This window comes from Oxyura jamaicensis, chromosome 1, assembly GCF_011077185.1.
Source record: "Oxyura jamaicensis isolate SHBP4307 breed ruddy duck chromosome 1, BPBGC_Ojam_1.0, whole genome shotgun sequence".
In the NCBI taxonomy this organism is placed as follows: Eukaryota; Metazoa; Chordata; class Aves; order Anseriformes; family Anatidae; genus Oxyura; species Oxyura jamaicensis.
The window spans coordinates 47136158-47155243 of record NC_048893.1 but is presented as its reverse complement, the minus strand read 5'-3'; the positions used below and the strand labels follow the sequence as shown (position 1 = coordinate 47155243).

General features: G+C 37.1%; 1 protein-coding gene across 3 annotated transcripts in view; it reads right to left on the bottom strand.

The window, feature by feature from the left end:
* Window positions 1–19086, bottom strand: part of EEA1 (early endosome antigen 1) — a 74415-nt gene that overhangs the window by 30072 nt on the left and 25257 nt on the right. For all 3 annotated transcript variants that reach the window (XM_035337262.1, XM_035337271.1, XM_035337282.1), the window contains 7 exons: window positions 18384–18491; window positions 18182–18303; window positions 16215–16370; window positions 10800–10916; window positions 6080–6418; window positions 1226–1375; window positions 130–249 (listed from right to left, as the gene is read on the bottom strand). In XM_035337262.1, the coding sequence (XP_035193153.1) occupies window positions 130–249; window positions 1226–1375; window positions 6080–6418; window positions 10800–10916; window positions 16215–16370; window positions 18182–18303; window positions 18384–18491 (1112 nt within the window). The remainder of the gene's footprint in view (window positions 1–129; window positions 250–1225; window positions 1376–6079; window positions 6419–10799; window positions 10917–16214; window positions 16371–18181; window positions 18304–18383; window positions 18492–19086) is intronic.

Here is a 19086-nt window from a genome sequence, read left to right as displayed (position 1 = left end):
GTTCAAAATTTACATATTAAATTATTGAAACTACTATGAAGTCCTGCAAGCCATTTTTACACAGAAAATGCACTGAAAAGAATGAAATTTCGAAATACACTTTCACATGAGGATATGTAACTATGTTACCTGGGCTTCTCGTAGCTTCGATGTTGTGTTTTGTTGAAGTGTCTGGTGTTCCTGGTGCTGTTGTTTTGCCTTATCTAACTGATGTTGCAGTTCTGTGGAATTTGCCGCTTTTTCCTTCAGCTAGGAAAAAAAGAGGCTAATGAATGATCAAGCACCATTCAGAATTTTGATAGCACTTAATGTTTACTTTATTGCCAGAAGAGTCTACTCTAAGCATGAATATTTGAAAATTGGTATAAAAACAGAACTATGTGATGCTAAGTTATAGAATCCAAACCTAACTGAAGCATTCCTTATTATTAATAGGTAAGATCCGATATCATAAGCGACAACTATGACACTATCAGACATATATGTATTTTAGTTCTCAAAAATATAAAAGATAAATAGAGAATTTAGCATGTTTTGTTGTTTTTTTTTTTCCAACAGTTAAGATATAACATGACTAACAATATAGGTACCTATAAAACAAACAGCATTATTATTATTAGCAGTTTTAGTAGAAACTTCAGTTTAGTAGCATTTTCACTTTTATACTGCTCAAGGCTTTACAAATTAGCTACAGAAAAGCTTTAAAGCTTTGACAACATACCACTCACATATGTGGCCAATCCCCATAGAGGTAGCAGAAAATCAGCAACATATACAAGATGCTCGTTAAAATAAATGAAAATTAATAAAACAAGCAAGTTCTACCCATCCACCCCACACAGTTTATTAACTATCAATGCTTATCATTTGGTTTTGGGTTTTCATCCCACAGCATCTATACACAAAACATTACTCCATATGGGCTTAGGTGCACCTACGTCTTTCATAGAATCCTTACCCAAAGCTCATAAATGCAAAAGGAAAATCTCTCATTCATCTCTAAAGCACCATAAACATACATGCATGAGACGAGCATTTAGCCCTACAAAATCCGTAATACAAATGGTATTTAGGCAGATTTTCACAATTTCACTCTAGGATTTCAACAGTATTAGACAAATGAAATTCTCGTAAGGATAAATATTATAAACCGCAACAAAATAACGTGAGTATATAAAGGCTATTGTCAGAAACAGTAAATCAGAGCCTGCAGAAAATGTCCTACCTGCTCTTCAGCACGAGAAAGCTTTAATTGCAGATCAGCCACCTGCTGTTCTTTGTCCATTAACTTTTCACTGGAGAGCTGCCTCTGTTCCTTAAGCCGCCCATGTGCCTCCCCTAGCTGGCGCTCTGTTTCTAGAAGTTTACTGTGCAACTGCAGAAAAATAAATCCATTTTTTCAGTCATTCTTTGGCACGAAATGAGTCTAAAACATAGGGCTGTTGGCTGTGTTTGACACAAATTTTCTTTGACACAAATTTTCATTACTCAGACCAAAGTAGCTACATGAACTCCTGAATTCAGGCATGTACATCATATTCATCAGAAGCATAAGTCATATTATAGAACAGCACCAACTACACAAGCATAAACAAATATTCAAAGCAGTAGGTAAAGGGGACCCAGAAAAATCCTCAAAAGCCTTTCCATATGAGCTACAGAGATTTAACAGAAAAACAAATACAGTAATCCTTCTAATCACTACCAAGGACTATCAAGGAAAACAGTAATGCTTCCAGCGATCTCATCTTACATCTCAGCCATGGAGATCCAGTGGCAGAAACATTGTACCTTTACCTACTGCACTGGCTCCAACACCACACTGTTTTGCATTGCTAGACTAGTAAAGTTGTTAGGCACACCAATGGCATTCATTCTCTGCTGAGAAGACATGCGTGAACCTTCACTGCAGGGTACACGGTAACTTGGGTGGCTTATATTCCTGCACCTCCCAGCAGCAAGGAGTAAGAAGCGGAAGTGCTCTTCCAGCTGAAAATAAGCTCCCTTGTAATTTTAGGGGTCAACAAAAGCAGTACTGCACCATCTTTAAAGTGCAAGAATGGCCTTATACAATTTACTGTTATAAAAAGCTCACTCCATAAAATCAATTTTTGTTCCCTTTGGGTTACCTCCTCATTAATACTTCCTCATTAATAAATTTATGGATACAAAAATGAACTTTCAACTTAATGCAAAAACAAGGAGTAAAACAGACTCTACAGCACAGCAAGAAGTTTCTATAAGCTGTCAGGATTAATGAAGTTTGGTTTCCTATTAATTTATGTCCAAGACCTTTGTACCATTCACCTTGTACCTCCAGGCCCTCCCTCTGATATTCCTAAGCCCTTTTCATGCCTACCTCAAATTCTTACTAATACCTAGGCAAAAGGCAGCATGACCTTGTTGCTCGCTGCCAGCTACCACTTGTTGACTGGCTGGCCATATATGCCCACCAGCTGGCTGCCTAGCGAGACAGAAAAAAGGAACAGGGCTCTTGGTAACATTAAATCTCTCCCCCAGGCATAGAGGGGGTGAGACACGAACATAAGTCTCTCTCCTCCACTCAGCTGTTTGTTTCCACAAAAATTTAACACTGAAGAACCTAATGCTGAAGACCTTTGCACCATCTGTCAAAATTGGCTGAAGCTATCAAACAGTGCAAAAGTTACAGGAGATGGAGACAGAGAAACAAATTTGTTTGTACGGCCACAACCACCAACACTGCAAATGAAAAGCTGTTTGGCATGTGGCTGAGATGCTGATTCCTAACTGTGACTGCACAGTTATGAGAGGTAGAACAAGAGAGAGGACAGGGCATGAAAAGAGACCATACCAGTAATCAAGAACATGTGTCTTTTTCTGCAGGAATCGCTGAATTATCAATACTTCCTCGCTAAAAATATGAACAAGAGCAAAGGAAAAAACATCTATCAAAGAAAAGGTGCAATGAGATGGCTACAGAGTTCATGGTTATGCTGATACTGAGAGAGAAAATATTTGGAAAGGAGGAAATCAGCAAACAACATTCAACAAGTCACTTTTACTGTAGGAACACTAAGAAATAACTTGCAATCAGTCAATAAGTTAACAGATGAATGTTAAGTTACAGATGCTACTGTGTATTTTAAATTGTTACTGGCCATACGTGCAAGTTATGACCTCAAAAAAACCCTTTAATGACTAATAACTTCTCTAGCAGGTCATTTATGAAACCTAAGAGTACCCATAAATTCTTGTCATTTTTCCCCTTTGTGAAACACTTAAGCAAAATACTTATGCTATATGATATTCTGGTTTAGTTTAACAAAAATAAAATAAATTTGCAAAAGCCAAGTATGTTACATGTTTGTAACGACAATAAAACTCATGAGGATCTGAAGTCTTTTTAATGACATTAAGTAAACAGAAGCACAAAACCCAGAATTAACTGTATTACAGAATACAAAAATCAGATTTAGCTATAAAGAAATAAATGTTTAGACTTTAAAAGATACAATCTTGAAAAGATTAAAATTTGCCTCAACAACAGTAACTGTATGTATTAAGAGCTAACACCCCTTCTAGATCAATGGAGTTCCTATTTCCCTGTGCGAGCCTCTTCCCATCCTGGTGCTGGAACCAATGCCATCATCACAGCTTCCTTCCATTGTGAAGATCACTTCCATCAGGTCACCCAAATTCTAAAATCAGCACTCAGAAAGAGGCACATAGAACTGGAAAACTATTCCACCTTTTCAGAGAAAAAAAAAAAAAAAAAAAAAAAAAAAGCATCTCACCTCTTCCTGTTACTCAAAGAATCAAAATACAAGTCTGCTTTTCTTGAATATTTATCAGCTTTCTAACTATTACTTAAGACAGAAAACCTGTGAGCAATGACAATTGTTCAACGAAGACTGTGGGATAAAAATTTGTAACGTTTAGAGAATCCCAGTTGCTGGCTAGAACAGCAGTTAGGTGGGTTAGCACTTTGCAGAAGTACATCAGTACCAGGACCTGCAACTATCTAAGGGATTTTTGAGAAGACAGCAGATTCTCTGAAAAAGTGGTTTGACTAAATACCTCTGTATCTGCCTACAGAAAAAGTATTTCACTGTGACAACATAAGCTATTAGACTACATCTGTAAAAAGGTAATTCCACGGAAGTAGTATGTGAATAAATAAGATAAATTTATTTTCGCCATGATAGTAGATACTTGTTTGGAGGGACAGAGAAAAAAAATTGCTTGGTTTCAATCCTAATTTTACACCATGTAAAATGAATGTGTGAATGGCTTCTTTCCTCAACTGTTCTTTTACAGCACAATTCCAAAACACACCCTGAGATCCAGCAGCTTGTTCAGGTTTTCATTCTTAGACTGACTTCCTTCCCAGTGGTATCCCCAGAGAACACACAAGGTCCGCATTTCCTTTCAGAGGAATTCATTCAGCCATGCATCATTCACAATCTTTCTTCATCTGCCCACCTCAAAAATCCCTCTCCAAATGCCCTAACAGTCTGAAGCCAGATTTCAGCACTAATTCTTGTATTTGCTTCTGAAGCTTGCATATGTGTTGCCTAGACAGAATGAGGCAGTTTTATCAACAAAGATTCCTAAGCAGATGACTAAGCAGAATACAACTCTCTCTCCCTTCTCCCACCAAAAAAAAGATTGATGGGAGAAGGAAAGACATTTTGGGGACGTCATAAATACATAAATGAAGTTCTGTATTTTTGTAGAAAATCTGTATTTTCTGTATTTTTGCAGAAAATAAACTATGCATGCAGAGCTTGCAACTTTGACAAAGGATTGAAAACTAAGAAACACTCACTTTAAAGTAATAATGTTATAGCAAAAGTTTAAAATGAAGTAATGAAGTGCATCATCCTAAAAAAAAAATCTATCTTAGAACTGGACATGACTCCTGATGTGCAAATTTTTCTTCAGTCCAATGTACAACTCCCCAAGACACTAGATAAAACAGAGTGAAGCCAGCCTCAAAAGTCAGAATGCTCTATGGAGACATGCCTGGGTGTTCTCATAGCCACAGACAACATAAAGAGAATGTGTTGGTGGAGAGGTGCAAGGGAAGCAACATTAAGATCTTATTATCCCTGCTCTTCACACTAAGTATTCTCTACTACATTCATTATTCAATTTTAAAACAAATCACACAATTGCTCAGTTCTAATGTAAAAAGAGGACTTTCACTTTTTTCACAACTCCTTCAGAGTAGTTTGACTTCAAGTAGTAATCTTACTACTTCTGATACTCTACCTTATTTTTTTTTCCTAGCCTCAATTCCTTATAGATTCAGCTACATTACTGAACCAAAATAAATAATTCTGCTGACTTCTCAGGAGGTGTCCATTACAATATTTTCCAAGGAAACTCAGTATTCTGGGCTGCATTCTCATTTGACAATACTGCCCTTATTTCAGGGAATTTTATGCCTTTTGCATCAATAAAAAAAAGGCAGAAGGAAAAAGATGGAGGATGAAGAAGAGTTCATTTAACACCGCAAGAGAAGGAGAATGAACAAGAAATCTGTTTCACTAAATAAATAAGATTTTTTTTATTCATATGCAAGAAAGTCCTGTAAATCCTCAGAACACAAGAAATAAGCTACGTCTTCAAAATTGAAAGCTATTTGTGTAAAGACAGATAATTAGAACAGAACTAGAACAGAAATCTAGTTTCCCCTTCAGAAAAAGGTGAATTATACTACAGATTTCTAGATGTTATATTAGTATTCCCAGAAGTAAAAATGTAGAAACGTAGTTGGAATTGTAGATCTCATTGAGTTTGACTGTGCCACAGGGGCTACAACTGTGTTCATTTGCCCTTGACGAGCGTTTGGGCCTATCAAATGGATTTGTATGACATACAAACACCAAAGGCTTTCAGCATTCATATCACAGACTCTTCTTTTTGCCTGTTTTCTTCTTAATTCTCTTAGAATAAGTGATTTATTGAAATACCAGTTAGCCACTTGTGTACTCCCCTTCAACAAGGAAAAGCACAGCTAATACAACCTAATGGTATGGTTTAAGGAACGGATCCTAAGAGGATGATGGTCTAGGAGGTTTAATGACCTTACCTGACTGAGCTCGCTCTGGAGCTGCAGGCCATACTGTTCTTTTTCCTCCCTCTGCTGCTGGAGCTGTTTGCATTCTGCCTTGAGATGCTGGTACTTTGTCTCTACTTCGGACAATTCTTCTTTAAGCTTCTGGCTTGCTTCTCCCTTCTCACCTAGCTCTGTCTGTAATCTCTGTATCGAGGCTTCAGATGCAGACAGCTTTGCCTGAAGCTGTTGGCAGTCCAGGTCCTTCTGGTGAAAGCTTGCCTGCACATTCTTCTTACTCACAGATATCTCATCATGTTTTTCTTCTAGCTGGCTGTATTCCTGCTCTTTCTTCAGCAGCTTCTCGCTCAGGCTCTACAAACAAAGTTACACAGCAGTTCAATTGCAATTCTGCTTACACCCATTCAATACATCATACAAATGTCTTCTCAAGTGTCTATGCAGAACAGCAAAGAACTCACTCAAAAGTCTTATTATAGGAAACTCTGATCTCTATTTCATATTACTGAAGTTAATTCTGGAGCCCATAATGCCCAGAATTTCAGCTGGTTGTATTGGTTTTCAAATCCTCACATAAATCCATCTCGTCTTACTGAGAATACCATACACACTCTGTTCATGTATCCTGAAAAATAATTTGCTTTCCCAGAAAGTTCAAATTGCAGGCTATTAAAACTGTATTTGCTTGGAGAAAACACATATTGACACACCAAAAAAAATAATATATATATATATACATGTATACATATATATACAGATAAATTTCAGCTATTATTTTTTTAGCTAATTTCATGACCTAATCAAAACTATATCCAGATAGAAATTAAGTATCTTAATGGACAATATATAATTCAAGAAAGTTTGTTTTCTCCCAAGCTTAGGTTAAGCATTAACTTCAATTTCAGAGATCTCCAAGCATGACAAAGAAGCCATGACAACCATTTCAATCTTCCACTGGAATTTTCTGAAGCATAGAAGTGCAATTGCAGGGAGGCCCTGGTCACCATCCAGCTGGGGTAATTCACTCTGTCTTCTTGAAATGTATTAGCAACTTCCATTTAGATATTAGTAAGATACTGTAGCATCTCAGTGGCGCATTACTAGGCACACCTTTCAAATGCTTGTGTTCTTCCTGCAGTTTCAATGACTACTACATTCTCTAGTGACCCTTTCAATTAAAGCACAGAAAAAGAAAGGATATTTATAACAAGTCAGCTTGAAAAAATGCCAACACTGAGGTCAATCATATGCATGAAAACTTCAGACAATTCTGCAACTCTGGAGCAACACTGTTCCAAGAGAAGACAGACAGAGCTGTAATTCTGGCTATGCTGAACATCTTAAAAGCACACTTCCACATAGTATCCAGGGATGAAATCTGTTTTGCCAAAAAAAAAAAAAAAGGCATTACCCAAGTAAGTTGAATCTGTTCTTTACAGATTTTAATGTGAATGACAACTATATTTGCCATTATAAACCACAAATCAGTACTTTTATTTTACACTAGTGATAAATGGGAGTATCTTTTTTAAAAGAGACGTTAGAAAACAGCAATAAATCTTTAAAATGACAACTCCAGCAGTCCAGCAACCCATGTGAGAACAAATATATTTAATACCTTAAGTGTCCATTTAAAAATATATACTTTCTAAAGCATATAGTTCATCCAAAACCAGAAGTAGTGTTTTTTGAAGTGTTTCTTGAAAAACAAAACAAGTTGTTGCTGTTACAGGTATGCAGAAGTTTTTGTACAGGCATATATAAATGTATAAAACAAGAAGGAATAGAAAACTTCAAGAACATAATGAGGTCATTTGTCACCTTTACCGTCCTGAAGTCAGTGACAAGGCTCCTACTGCTTTCACACTCTGAATCTAAAACAAAGTTGCAATTCCCTTTTCATTAACAAGAAATGGCCAGCCAGGATCATTAACGTTTAGGCTGAATCATGTTCCCAAAATATTAACACACCACAGTAGCTTTTTCATCAGAACTGGACAAGTTAGAAAAGAGATATTAGCATTAGTAGTACTTCATAACTAGATCCACATGTCAAATGTAGAACTGCTGTGAGCTATTTCATCATGAGTCAGTGCAGAGCACACAAATTTTCAAGTAAAGCTGGGAGATTAAAAAAAAAAAAAAAAGAAAGAGGAACAACCAACACTGTCTAGAAGCAGTATGAGACTTTGGGAAGCTTTCATGGGCATTACTTAAAACAAAAGAGAAGCAAAGATTCTTCACCATCTCATTACAAATTATTCGAAGGACAGCCAAGAGCAGCAGCTACACATGGTTCAAGAAGATGCCCTGTATGTGGCGTTTCTCTTCTCCTCCCTGCTCCGTTGAGCAATACCATTGTGAATATTCATGTTTAACGCTGCAAGGTTGAGTTAACAGGCTGCAACTCAGAGGCTCTGCTCCTGAAAGCTGAACACCTGCAGCCTGACAAAGCCACAAACAGTTACTGCTGCTTTCTCAAGAGAAGAGCTGTGTTTGCCTGACAGCCTTCTACCTCTGTTCGTGTCTGGAGCCCACCAGTAAACTCGAGGCCACAGAGCTGCCGATGTATGTATCATTGCCATTCAGGTTTTATCAGGGGACCCAGTAGCATTTCCTGTTTGGATGCATGTCCCAGCTGCATCCCAGATTTTAAAAAAGGCATTTATCACATTCTCTTCCCCATGGCTTGGGTTTCATTTCCACAGAAAAGAAAAAGGGATTGTCAGTGTGTTCCAGCCCGCAGCAAAGCCCTGAGCCTTCGAAGCGTACAAGATATAAGCTGAAACACAACTCTGATCCTTTCTTTTATATTGCTCCATGGAAACATGAAAGAAGAATGTAATACAAACCGTGTAGTCACAATGGTTAGGCATATAAGAATGCACATTGTGGTAACCGGCTGAATTTCAGAACAGTTATGTCAGTAGAAGGTTGGAAACTAAGCATTTTTCCATGTAGAAAATGCATCAAAAATTTCCTAAAAGAAAACTAAAAACCCACATGCAATGGGTTGGAAATTATAGCAAGTTTTATACTTCAGGGGAGATGCTGTTTTTTCACATTAGGTCTCCTCTGGGCTACAAGCCATTACTGGCCTCCGAAGTACTGCCTGGCAATGCAAAGCAAGCCAACCCCCATAATTACAGAGCTTTATAAATGAAGGGAAGTCAATTCCTACTGGTCTCAAAAAACAGATCTTATGTACTTGTCATCTACTCTTCTCAGTATAGCTCCCAGAAATTAAAGAAACAGCTTACTTACTTGAGGTTGTACATGATCTTGGAGAACTCTGCATCAATGCACAGAAATATCTTCCTGCGTCAGAATGAAATTATACAAGGATGTACACAGCAAAGTGTCATGTATGCATGCAACTAATAGCATGTCCTGCCTTTCCGACAGCTTCTTCAAGGAGCACACACTGAAGGTGGGGCAATTTCTGTTGTTTGGAAAGCTAGTCATACCTTTTCCAACTCTAGGTCCAAATCCTGCAAGGCCAAGATTCCTTGGCTAGCATACCGTAAGCTGCATAAAGAAGTGTCTGTAAACTGCTTTAAGTCACTGAGACAAGAAAAGTAGCTCACTGCCACTTCTGCTCTCTCTGTTCCTCAAGTGGTGTTTGGTGTTAACATGACATGGCAGAGGACACTCTCTTAAAGTATGGTAATCTTATTCATCAATCTATTTCACTTCATGCTGTAAATACAACAGCAATAGATTCAGGCAAGTGCCCTGTGCTTTATAGCAATAATTTTGCCAAAAGCTTTACTCAGTGTTGCTGGTCTGTGGAAAGAACAGCATGATAATTCTTACCATCTCAGTTCTGCCCTTTATTTTATGAGCCAAACCAAGAGTCATACTACTAAAGGCAAGTTTAATTTACCAAATTGCAGCCTATTATATCTTTGTAAATGCTTTTTAAATATGAAATTACATTAAATATACCCTGCTTGGTCCCTGTCCTTTCCATTTTTTCCCCAAGATCAACTAGGATGCTGCTAAATAAAAACGTAACATTTACAGTACACATACAGTGTTATATATACACGCACAACAATAACCAATATACATTTTCTCCTTATCTCCTTTCTTTCCTTACCTCTATTTATTACGCGATAACCAATATGCATCTTTCTCCTTGTCTCCTTTCTTTCCTTACCTCTATTTATTACCTAACAACACATGCTTTCTTAATGCAAATGCAAAATGCAGCAAGCTCACAGGGCTTTGATAAAAGCTCTCAAGAAATACTTATCAGCTAAGAAGCTTCAGGAGTTTATTTCAATTCTCCACCATTCATGACTCTAATAAAAGGTCAGAAAATACAACGCTGGTACAATATAAAAGCAAGGAAAGTATAAGACAAACGATGAGATCTCAAAATGCCTTCTGAATGATGATCTTTAGGGAAACATCGCAATATTTTGATGGTTACAGCTTTATTCTTCTAATGTGTGAGATGGCAATGCTGCGTAAACTACAGCAGTTAGAAACCTGCAAACACAACAACCCTGAGGAGCGAAGTTGAAATGTACTGATGATCATTAAAAAAACATTGTTTGCTTGTACATTACAATATCCTTCATATGTTAAGCAAAATGGTAAAGGAATTCTCACCTTCTGCAACACCAAGAAGTGTTTTGTTACAGTCTTCAACACTTCCCAAGGCAATGTGTGGTATGTTTCCATTTCAATGTGAACTGACAAGTATAGGAAATAACAGTATTCTCACCTGGTTTTTCTGTTCTAGCTCCTTGACCGAACTTTGAAGTTTTTGCAGCTCCTGAACATACACTGCTACCTCCTGAGGTCCTTTGGCAAGTTCAGCTCTTAACTGATTAATTGTAGCCTGAACAGACAAACAAAATCCACATTTAAAGCAAAGTTTTGCATAATTCTAACTGAAGCAATATGTCTGGTAGCAAAATAAAAGGCAACTTGTATACACATAAACAGCTAAAGGAAAGAAAAAAAAAAAAAAAACACCTGCAAATTCATCTCAGAGAACCATCAGCTATGGAAGTACCAATGAGCATAATTTCCCAGTAAAGATTAATTCATACCCTATTTCAGAAGACAAAAATTTGCCCTAGCCCAATAGAAAACAGCATGTTGGGCCCACAAGCATTGAAAATCACAACAGATTATCCATTAATCATTATCACAGTTCTAGCTTGAGGTGAAGGGGCCCCCCCCCCCCCCCAAGTCATTGGGGTTATGCTATCAAAACCTTTGTGTGCCTTGTAAGGATAAAGCAAAAAGGCACTAGAAGCGTTGAGTCTGGCATCTGATGCAAATTTGGCATATGACTTTGGATACAGTATAATCGGGATAACAAATGCTACCCTATCAAACTGGATTCGTACATAACAGGATATATCAATGACCACATAGCATTTGTAAAACAGTAAAGAAAACAAACAAAAAAGCATTTTAGATAAGTAACAAAAGTTGCTCTAAAGCATGTCGTGCTTGATTTAATGGGAAATAATACCGTGTATTTCAGTCACCCTGTGACCACTCCCTTCTGCAAGTAGCAGAGAGCTTGTAAAACATAGTAAAAGAAAAAAAAAAAAAAAAAAAAGGATTCTTTCAAAAGTGGGATCTCTCCACATATAATTTTAAAAAGTAAAATCTGATCCTTATGCAGGACAGCGTAGGTAATTGTTTTTACAGAAGGTTAATGAATTCTGAGTTACCTAATTGAAACATATTTGTAGCACACTACCAGAAGCTAGCAGTTGACATGTACTTGCTATTAATGCTCAGCTTCTTTTTGACAAACACACCAATGAAGTTTCCTTGAATATTTGTAATACAGAAACTGAAATGTTCTATATGAATCCACTCACTTTAAATACATTATTTCAATGACCTTCATTTTTTCCTACTGTTCTCACAACCACAGATTAAGCACAAAGGTATAAATGCTGAATTGAAGAATGAACTAAAGCAGAAGATCAGAAGTAGTAGACAACAAACATAACACAACCTTCCTACGTAAAAAGGAAGACCAAAGACAAGATATAAACACATTTATTGTTTGGCTATGTATCATTATTAATACTGAGTTTCTGTAATCCTGTGCTTTACAAGGCTGTTTCATTAAACAATTCTTAGTTAAAATATAACCTGGGCAGACAAATATCTATGACAAATATCTCAAATATCAACTATCTCAGACAAATATCTTAGGCAGACAAACATTCCAGGATGTTCTTAGAAAACAGTTTTCAGTACTGAGAGAAGATGGTGCAGAAAATATACAGAAGCTTACTAAGGTTACTGCTGCAACCATTCAAACTAGAACCATAATTTATATGCATTAAGATACATTTCTCTCAATTACAAATCAAAGAGCTGCCCCTTATTTCATTCTTAAAATGGAAATATATCGTGGATGAGTATTCATTCCAGATACTGTCTGGTTGATGCGTCTATATGATTAATGAACAAATAAGCAATAGAACAATAAGCAAAGAGGAACTCACCTGTTTAACAACCTCCTAAAATTATCTTGGTAAGACAGAAAACCAATGTAACAATAAGAAGTTTTCAAAAAGTTACCTCAAATGTAAGTGTCTCCATTAGAAAGCAGAAAAAAAAGTAAAACGGATGGATGAAAGATGGAAATAAGCAGTGACAAAAGCTGTTAGCAGATAAGCTTCCTCAAATTTGTTGTCAAATATTGCTGGGTTCAATGCCTACGCTTAGTTTAAAAAAAGAAAGAAAGAAAAAAAAACAGTCCTGGCTTTATCAAAATTTTCCATAATTTAATCTACTCATCTTGTTTAATAACCTAGATATTCAACATAACAATCTGTAGGAACATTTATCAGATACTGAAACAAATCCCAATCTGCAGAGATTCATAGAAATGCTTAGCTCTCCAGCAGTGCTTTTGTTTTCGTAATGTGTTCATTATACAGGATTCCCTACAGTGAATCTATACATGGAAGGAGTATCTCAGAATTATCGTTCTTCTGAGATAGATAATCAGACATCAGAGTTTCAGGTGCAACTCTGAAATAAGGGTGTAACACCCAACTAAAGGAAAGGATAATAATAATAAAAACGTCTAGGTGACAACTGCAGAGCTACACTACTCTTTATGTTCTCCCTTTCCTGTAGCGTTTAAGATGCCCATATAGAGTTCGGAAGACCTTTGGTACTCTCTTCACCCAGACTATAAATCTATCTTATTGTAAAGAAGCTTCACTTTGGAAACCAATATTAATATACGTTGTCTCACCCATCCCAGCAAAACGGCCAAGGATGACCCAAGAACTATTTTACTCTTTCAGCCTTGAAGTTGACTTAAAGAGCAAAACTGAGGTGTAACACAGCCAAACTTTTATGGACAGAACTGTACTAATTCTGACCAACAAAGAATTTCCACGTCTTGTTTTCTTATGGCTAATAGTTTTCAAAGTTGTGTTTTTGTTTGTTTTTTGGAAGTAGAGAAGTTTTCACCACTCTGACCTCAGTTTTGTTTTGTTTTTTAAAGTGTAACCTACTGACATTTTGCATTGACAGAAAAGCTTTTATTGTGAATATGTCTTGCTACCTATGCCTTAGGCTATTGTTGTCATATGTTGAATTAAGCAGAGAAGACAGTAACTTTTCCGAGAAGGAACAGACTGCCCCTGCGTGCCATATTCTTTCATGTAGCAAATCATACTGATGATACTACATAAGTACCCAATTTATAATTACTGCACTATAGTTTATAAACCTTCCATAACATCTAAGACTTCTTAGACTGTTCTTCTGGAAGCAGCCAGGGTTATCATGCAGCCTTCTCCATTTGCCATTACTCCCATCAGGACTGAAAAACCTTCTCCATTTGTCTTTTTTCCCATTAAAAGCTGCACATTAAAGCTGAATTTTAAAATGGCTAGTTATGTCAGAAAAGCATACTTAATTTGAGGAAACAGGAACAATTCATGTTGCTGTGAGTGTTTCAATATGATAGATTTTCATTACGCCTATGTCACTATGTCATTTTATCTTCACATGAAAACTAACTACAATATCCAAAACCACAAGAGACTACAAAGACTGTATTTTGAAAAGAAATTTGAATTCTGCAGCATAGTTGTGGGATCTCACAGTTAAAACCAAATTACAATTACGCAGCAACTTACATGGCCACATAACCACATCATATTCATAACTCCAACTGTGATACTCCTCTTTTCATGTATGATGAAGCTCTTGGCATACATAATTTTAACTTCAAAACAATGGTAGATTCAAATTAGTTCTATACTGAACACTTGTACAATTCCTGGAGCTCTGCATATCTGTTGGAGTGTTCAGGGGAAGGCAGGACGGAAAGCCCTGAGGAGTTTAAAATAATATAGGGCAGAGCTGCTCTAAAGTTCTTCAGTGAAAATTAAGAAATAGAAATTTAAAATTGCATTTCTGAAATCTAGGACATGTGAAACCCCAGGATAACAAGATGTAAGGAATTCTTCATGTTCAGAAGTCTCAACAGGATGGCAGATACTACAACTCCTACAGAAACTCCACTCATTTCCTCATGTAAGCTGTGGAATTCTGCAGTGAACCCGTTTAACTAGGACCATAATTCTGCATCGTTTTGCTGTCCTTGTTGCAGTTGTGGGGTAACAACAGTTAGTAAAGCTATACCAACCAACCCACTAGTGAGATGCAACAACACCTAGCAAGACAATTCTGCAGAATAAATAAATAATGTTAGACAAAGCCTTCTTGGTGGCAGTGTATTTTTATTAGGATTTCTTGCCAACAACTCTGTCAGAGATTTCCCTTACTATTTACGGTAAACAACATCAAACAGGCCTTAGCCAGGAGCGATGTGAGATGGTTCTATCTCAGGACAGTTTGAGGAGTAAGATTCCACCTACAAGATCCAAGTCAGAGCTCTTGCATTGCTTTTACTCTAGCCTGCATGAAAATGGAAGCATTCAGTACCAGAAAAGCAGAGGAACCAAAAACAAGAAAAAACAAACACAAAAACAACAACAAAAGACACACACACACACACACACACAAACAAACATTTACTATGGGAAAGCTAGGTAGTTTTGCATCCTACACAGAGTTCTCATCAGTTGCATATGCATAAATAACAGAAGTGGACAAATGCTTTCAAATCTCCCATCAGCAATTTAAGACTTCTACTGACTCAGCCAAAACAGAAGCAAGCCTTCCAAAAGTAATTCTGAAAAAAACAGCATATTCCACAACTCAAATAAACAGTGAGGTTCCAATTTACAGATGGGATGTAAAAGCTTTAAATCCAAGGAACTATGGAGAAAAAAAATGTTAACAAAAAAGTAACTAACTCAAGAGCAAGATATTTTCTACAGACTATGAGTGACATAATGCCATCTTGACTTTAAGGCATGGTGAGGCCTGGGAATCACTCACTTTCTCATCTAGGGAATAACAAGAAACATTTGGAGGCTATTATGTAGTAGATTTTGACAAGGAGAGGGAAGAGATTTGTATCTTACACACAAAATATATCTACAATAAATACTAGCAGTAGAAAGGTTTCCAAATTCAATAGTAAAAGCTAGATAAAGAAAAATGAAAACCATATACCATATATGAACATAATATCCATTGAGATTTTTTCAAACTTCTGTAAGCTTAAGAGTTACATGTACTATAATTACATGTCCTCAAATTATCTCATTTGTATTAATAATTCTTCTCATATATTTTAACACTCCAGCATTCATTTTCAAACACATCAACTCTACTATTAAACTAAAGCCATCATTTTCAATAACTGTTTTTATCTACGTGTAGCTCACTATCAGAAACACTTCTCTGAATCACACAAGTACTGTTCTATTTCTTTCTCCAAGTAGAAAGAACACAGCTATACTAGAAGGTCTTTAGCTCTATTAGCCTCTTGTAATAACTTTTCTGCCAATAAAAGGTTTTGCAACAAAAAGCATGGGGGTGTTTTGAGGGTAAATACAGTAAATTGCATAATTCTGTCAATATTAAATAAACATGTCTCTTAGATAAGTTAGAAGAGATCCTATTAAGAAAGAAGCTTTTTCATTACTATAAATTCATATTTTCAATTTTCATCTTGAAAAACAACAGCAAAGTTAATAAGCATGTCTTTTGGTATGACAATTACCTCTGAGTTCGCCTGCTCTGCCTGTAAGTGCTTGCACTCATCTTTCAGCTTTTCAGATTCTCTCTCACGCTCCAAAGTCATTTTGTCCATCAGTGTCTGAACTTGGACCAGCTCCTTTTTCAGGACAGCCACATCTTCCACACCAGGCCTTTGTAGCTGAAAAGCAGAAAAGTAGGAATGAGCAATATGATGTTGGCAGACATGCTTCCAGCATCAAAATTCACCTCTCAAAATCTTTCAAACCAAGTTACAGACAAGGTGACATACACAGTATTATAGCTGGAACAACAACAACAAGAAGTATGTATCATTCCCAAAGGAAACAGGATTTAATGGCTGCTTGTCAGTTCTTGTCTTCTAAACTTTGAACTTGTTTTCCAATATCAACCAAATCTGACAAAAAGGGATAAGGTCTCAAAGACTGAGCTTCTATAATTTTCAAGTAGGTAGATTGTACAGGAGGGAGACCTTCACTGGGAGAAAACACTGAAGTGACAAGGAATCCATACAATAAATTTATCTGAAGTCATAATTCCATGAGAAGTTGGTTATATTGATTCCACTACTCTATGGAACAAATTACTGTACATGCTATACTGCTGTAAAACACACAAGCCCCTCTCATGACTGAGGCATATAAGAATCCAGTACAACATAGAATTATACTGTTTCTGTCTTCAAGAACTTCTCTTTCAGAAAACATTGGGTACAGACAAAAAAAGGCAACTGAAGGAGATGCTTGAAGGAACTATCTGATATGCTTCACTCTAGGCACATACATAAAATCTGCTGATAATTACATCAAAAGCACCATAAACTCCTTCCAAGAGAAGACTGATGGAATGAAGGAAGAGGGAAGACAATACTGGGCACCGAAGAAAAAGTCCTGGGAGTTCATAGAGAATGGGTACAGGAAAAAGTGTAGGAATGTAGAATCATAGACTGGTTTGGGTTGGAAAGGACCCTTAAGAATCCCCTAGTTCCAACCCCCTTGCCATGGGCAGGGACACCTCCCACCAGACCAGGCTGCCCAAGGCCCCATCCAGCCTGGCCTTGAACACCTCCAGGGATGGGGCATCCACAGCTTCTCTGGGCAGCCTGTGCCAGTGCCTCACCACCCTCTGAGTGAAGAATTTCTTCCTTATATCTGACCTGAATTTACCCTCTTTTAGTTTAGAAGGAGAAAGGAAGACAAAACAGGTGGAGAGGAATGGATAGGTCTAGTGGCTGGTCCAAGAGGAACCAGTAGACACTTGAGGACAGCTGACTACAGGGAAGAAGGGTAATAAATGCCATCCTACTGTCCTCCAGAGTCTTTGCAGTGGTTGAGTGGAAGACAAGCAAGAAGTTAGGAAGTCCCTTAGCCACTGCTTTGGAAGCAGCACGGCTGCTGAATCATGGAGATCACTCCCTGAAGCCATGGCTATCTATAAAAGTCACCATGAGCCAAAATCTTGGAATACGCACATATCAGTATCATGAGCCAAAAGCAAGAGGGAAAACATTAACAGATGACAGCTGCCAGACTTTTAGCCACCATGTCACAGAACATGTCTGTGAACACTCCTGTGAACACTGCAGCTGTCCAGGGACAGTCATAGCGTAACACCTCATGGAAAAATGGTGATCTAAAGACAGCTCCTGAAGTCAACAATGGCATTCACCAAGTGCAGGGCTGTGTAACGCATCTAGAGCTGCAATACTCTGCAAAATTATTGAAGTGCGGAGCACCACACAAGCAGACTACAACATAACGTATGGTAAATTTTAATATACACTGGAAAAATGTTGAAAATTTAAGTCACTGAAAAAGAGCAGAAACAACGGTGTTCTGAATCTCCTTTTAACCCACAATCAGATGTCTGCAATCTCAGCAGAGTTTGTCTACTTTAAAGCAGTGTTTATAAGGTAGGTATATTCCCCTTGACTTCAAAGTTATAAAAACATTAATAGTGTGATATGAATACCAGCTCTGTCTTTAAGTCTTCTATTGTACTTCTCTCCTTCAGCAGTTCTTGTGTTAGGTTTGTCAATTTCTGTTCTGCACCTTCCCGAAGGCTGATTTCTTCATCATACTTTGCTTTAAGATCTAATTAAGAAGGAAGTTGAATAAATCATCACTTGCACAAGCTACATAAAAAGAGAACAGAATCAGACCTCATTACTCACCCACAATTTCAGTGGCCAGTTGTGCTGCTTTTTGCTCAAATAAGTCTTTCATTTGCTTAATATTAAAATTTTCTACTTGGATCTCTTCTAGTTGTCGTTCTAATGATTCTATTTCCATAAAAAGAACAGTATTACTTTCCAGAATTGCTAGGACAAGGTTATACAGTTACTCACATCAATAACAAACCACAGCAGATAAAAAATTAATCTAAGTTCACTTTGCTAATCCAATTACCTTAATAAAGTGAGTGACTTCACTCAAGTTAAATATCTATGAGTATGACAGTGGAACCTGTTACTAGTGGAGTACTATGCAAAATTAAGTACATATTGGTTTTCACCAGTCACAAATAGCCCTTCAGATCACTGTAACGTGCTGAAGTCGGAGCCCTGAACTGTGATTAAAAGCTCTTTAATTAGATACTTTATGGGTACATTAGAAAAACCTTATTCCATGAGTACCTCACGGAAAACAAACACGGTGCAAAAGTTATTGGCCTGGAAAACAACTAAAACAACAAAATTCATTGTTTTCTTTGCCAGCAATGAGTACAGAAGAACATTGAATAAACCAGCAGTGACAAATGTTAAATGTAGTTTACATTTACATGAAACGATTTAAAACAAGTTAAAAACTATTAACACAGAACTGCTTTTAGAGTCAGTTAAACCGTCTCACTTCTACAAATCTACAAGCCTTTGT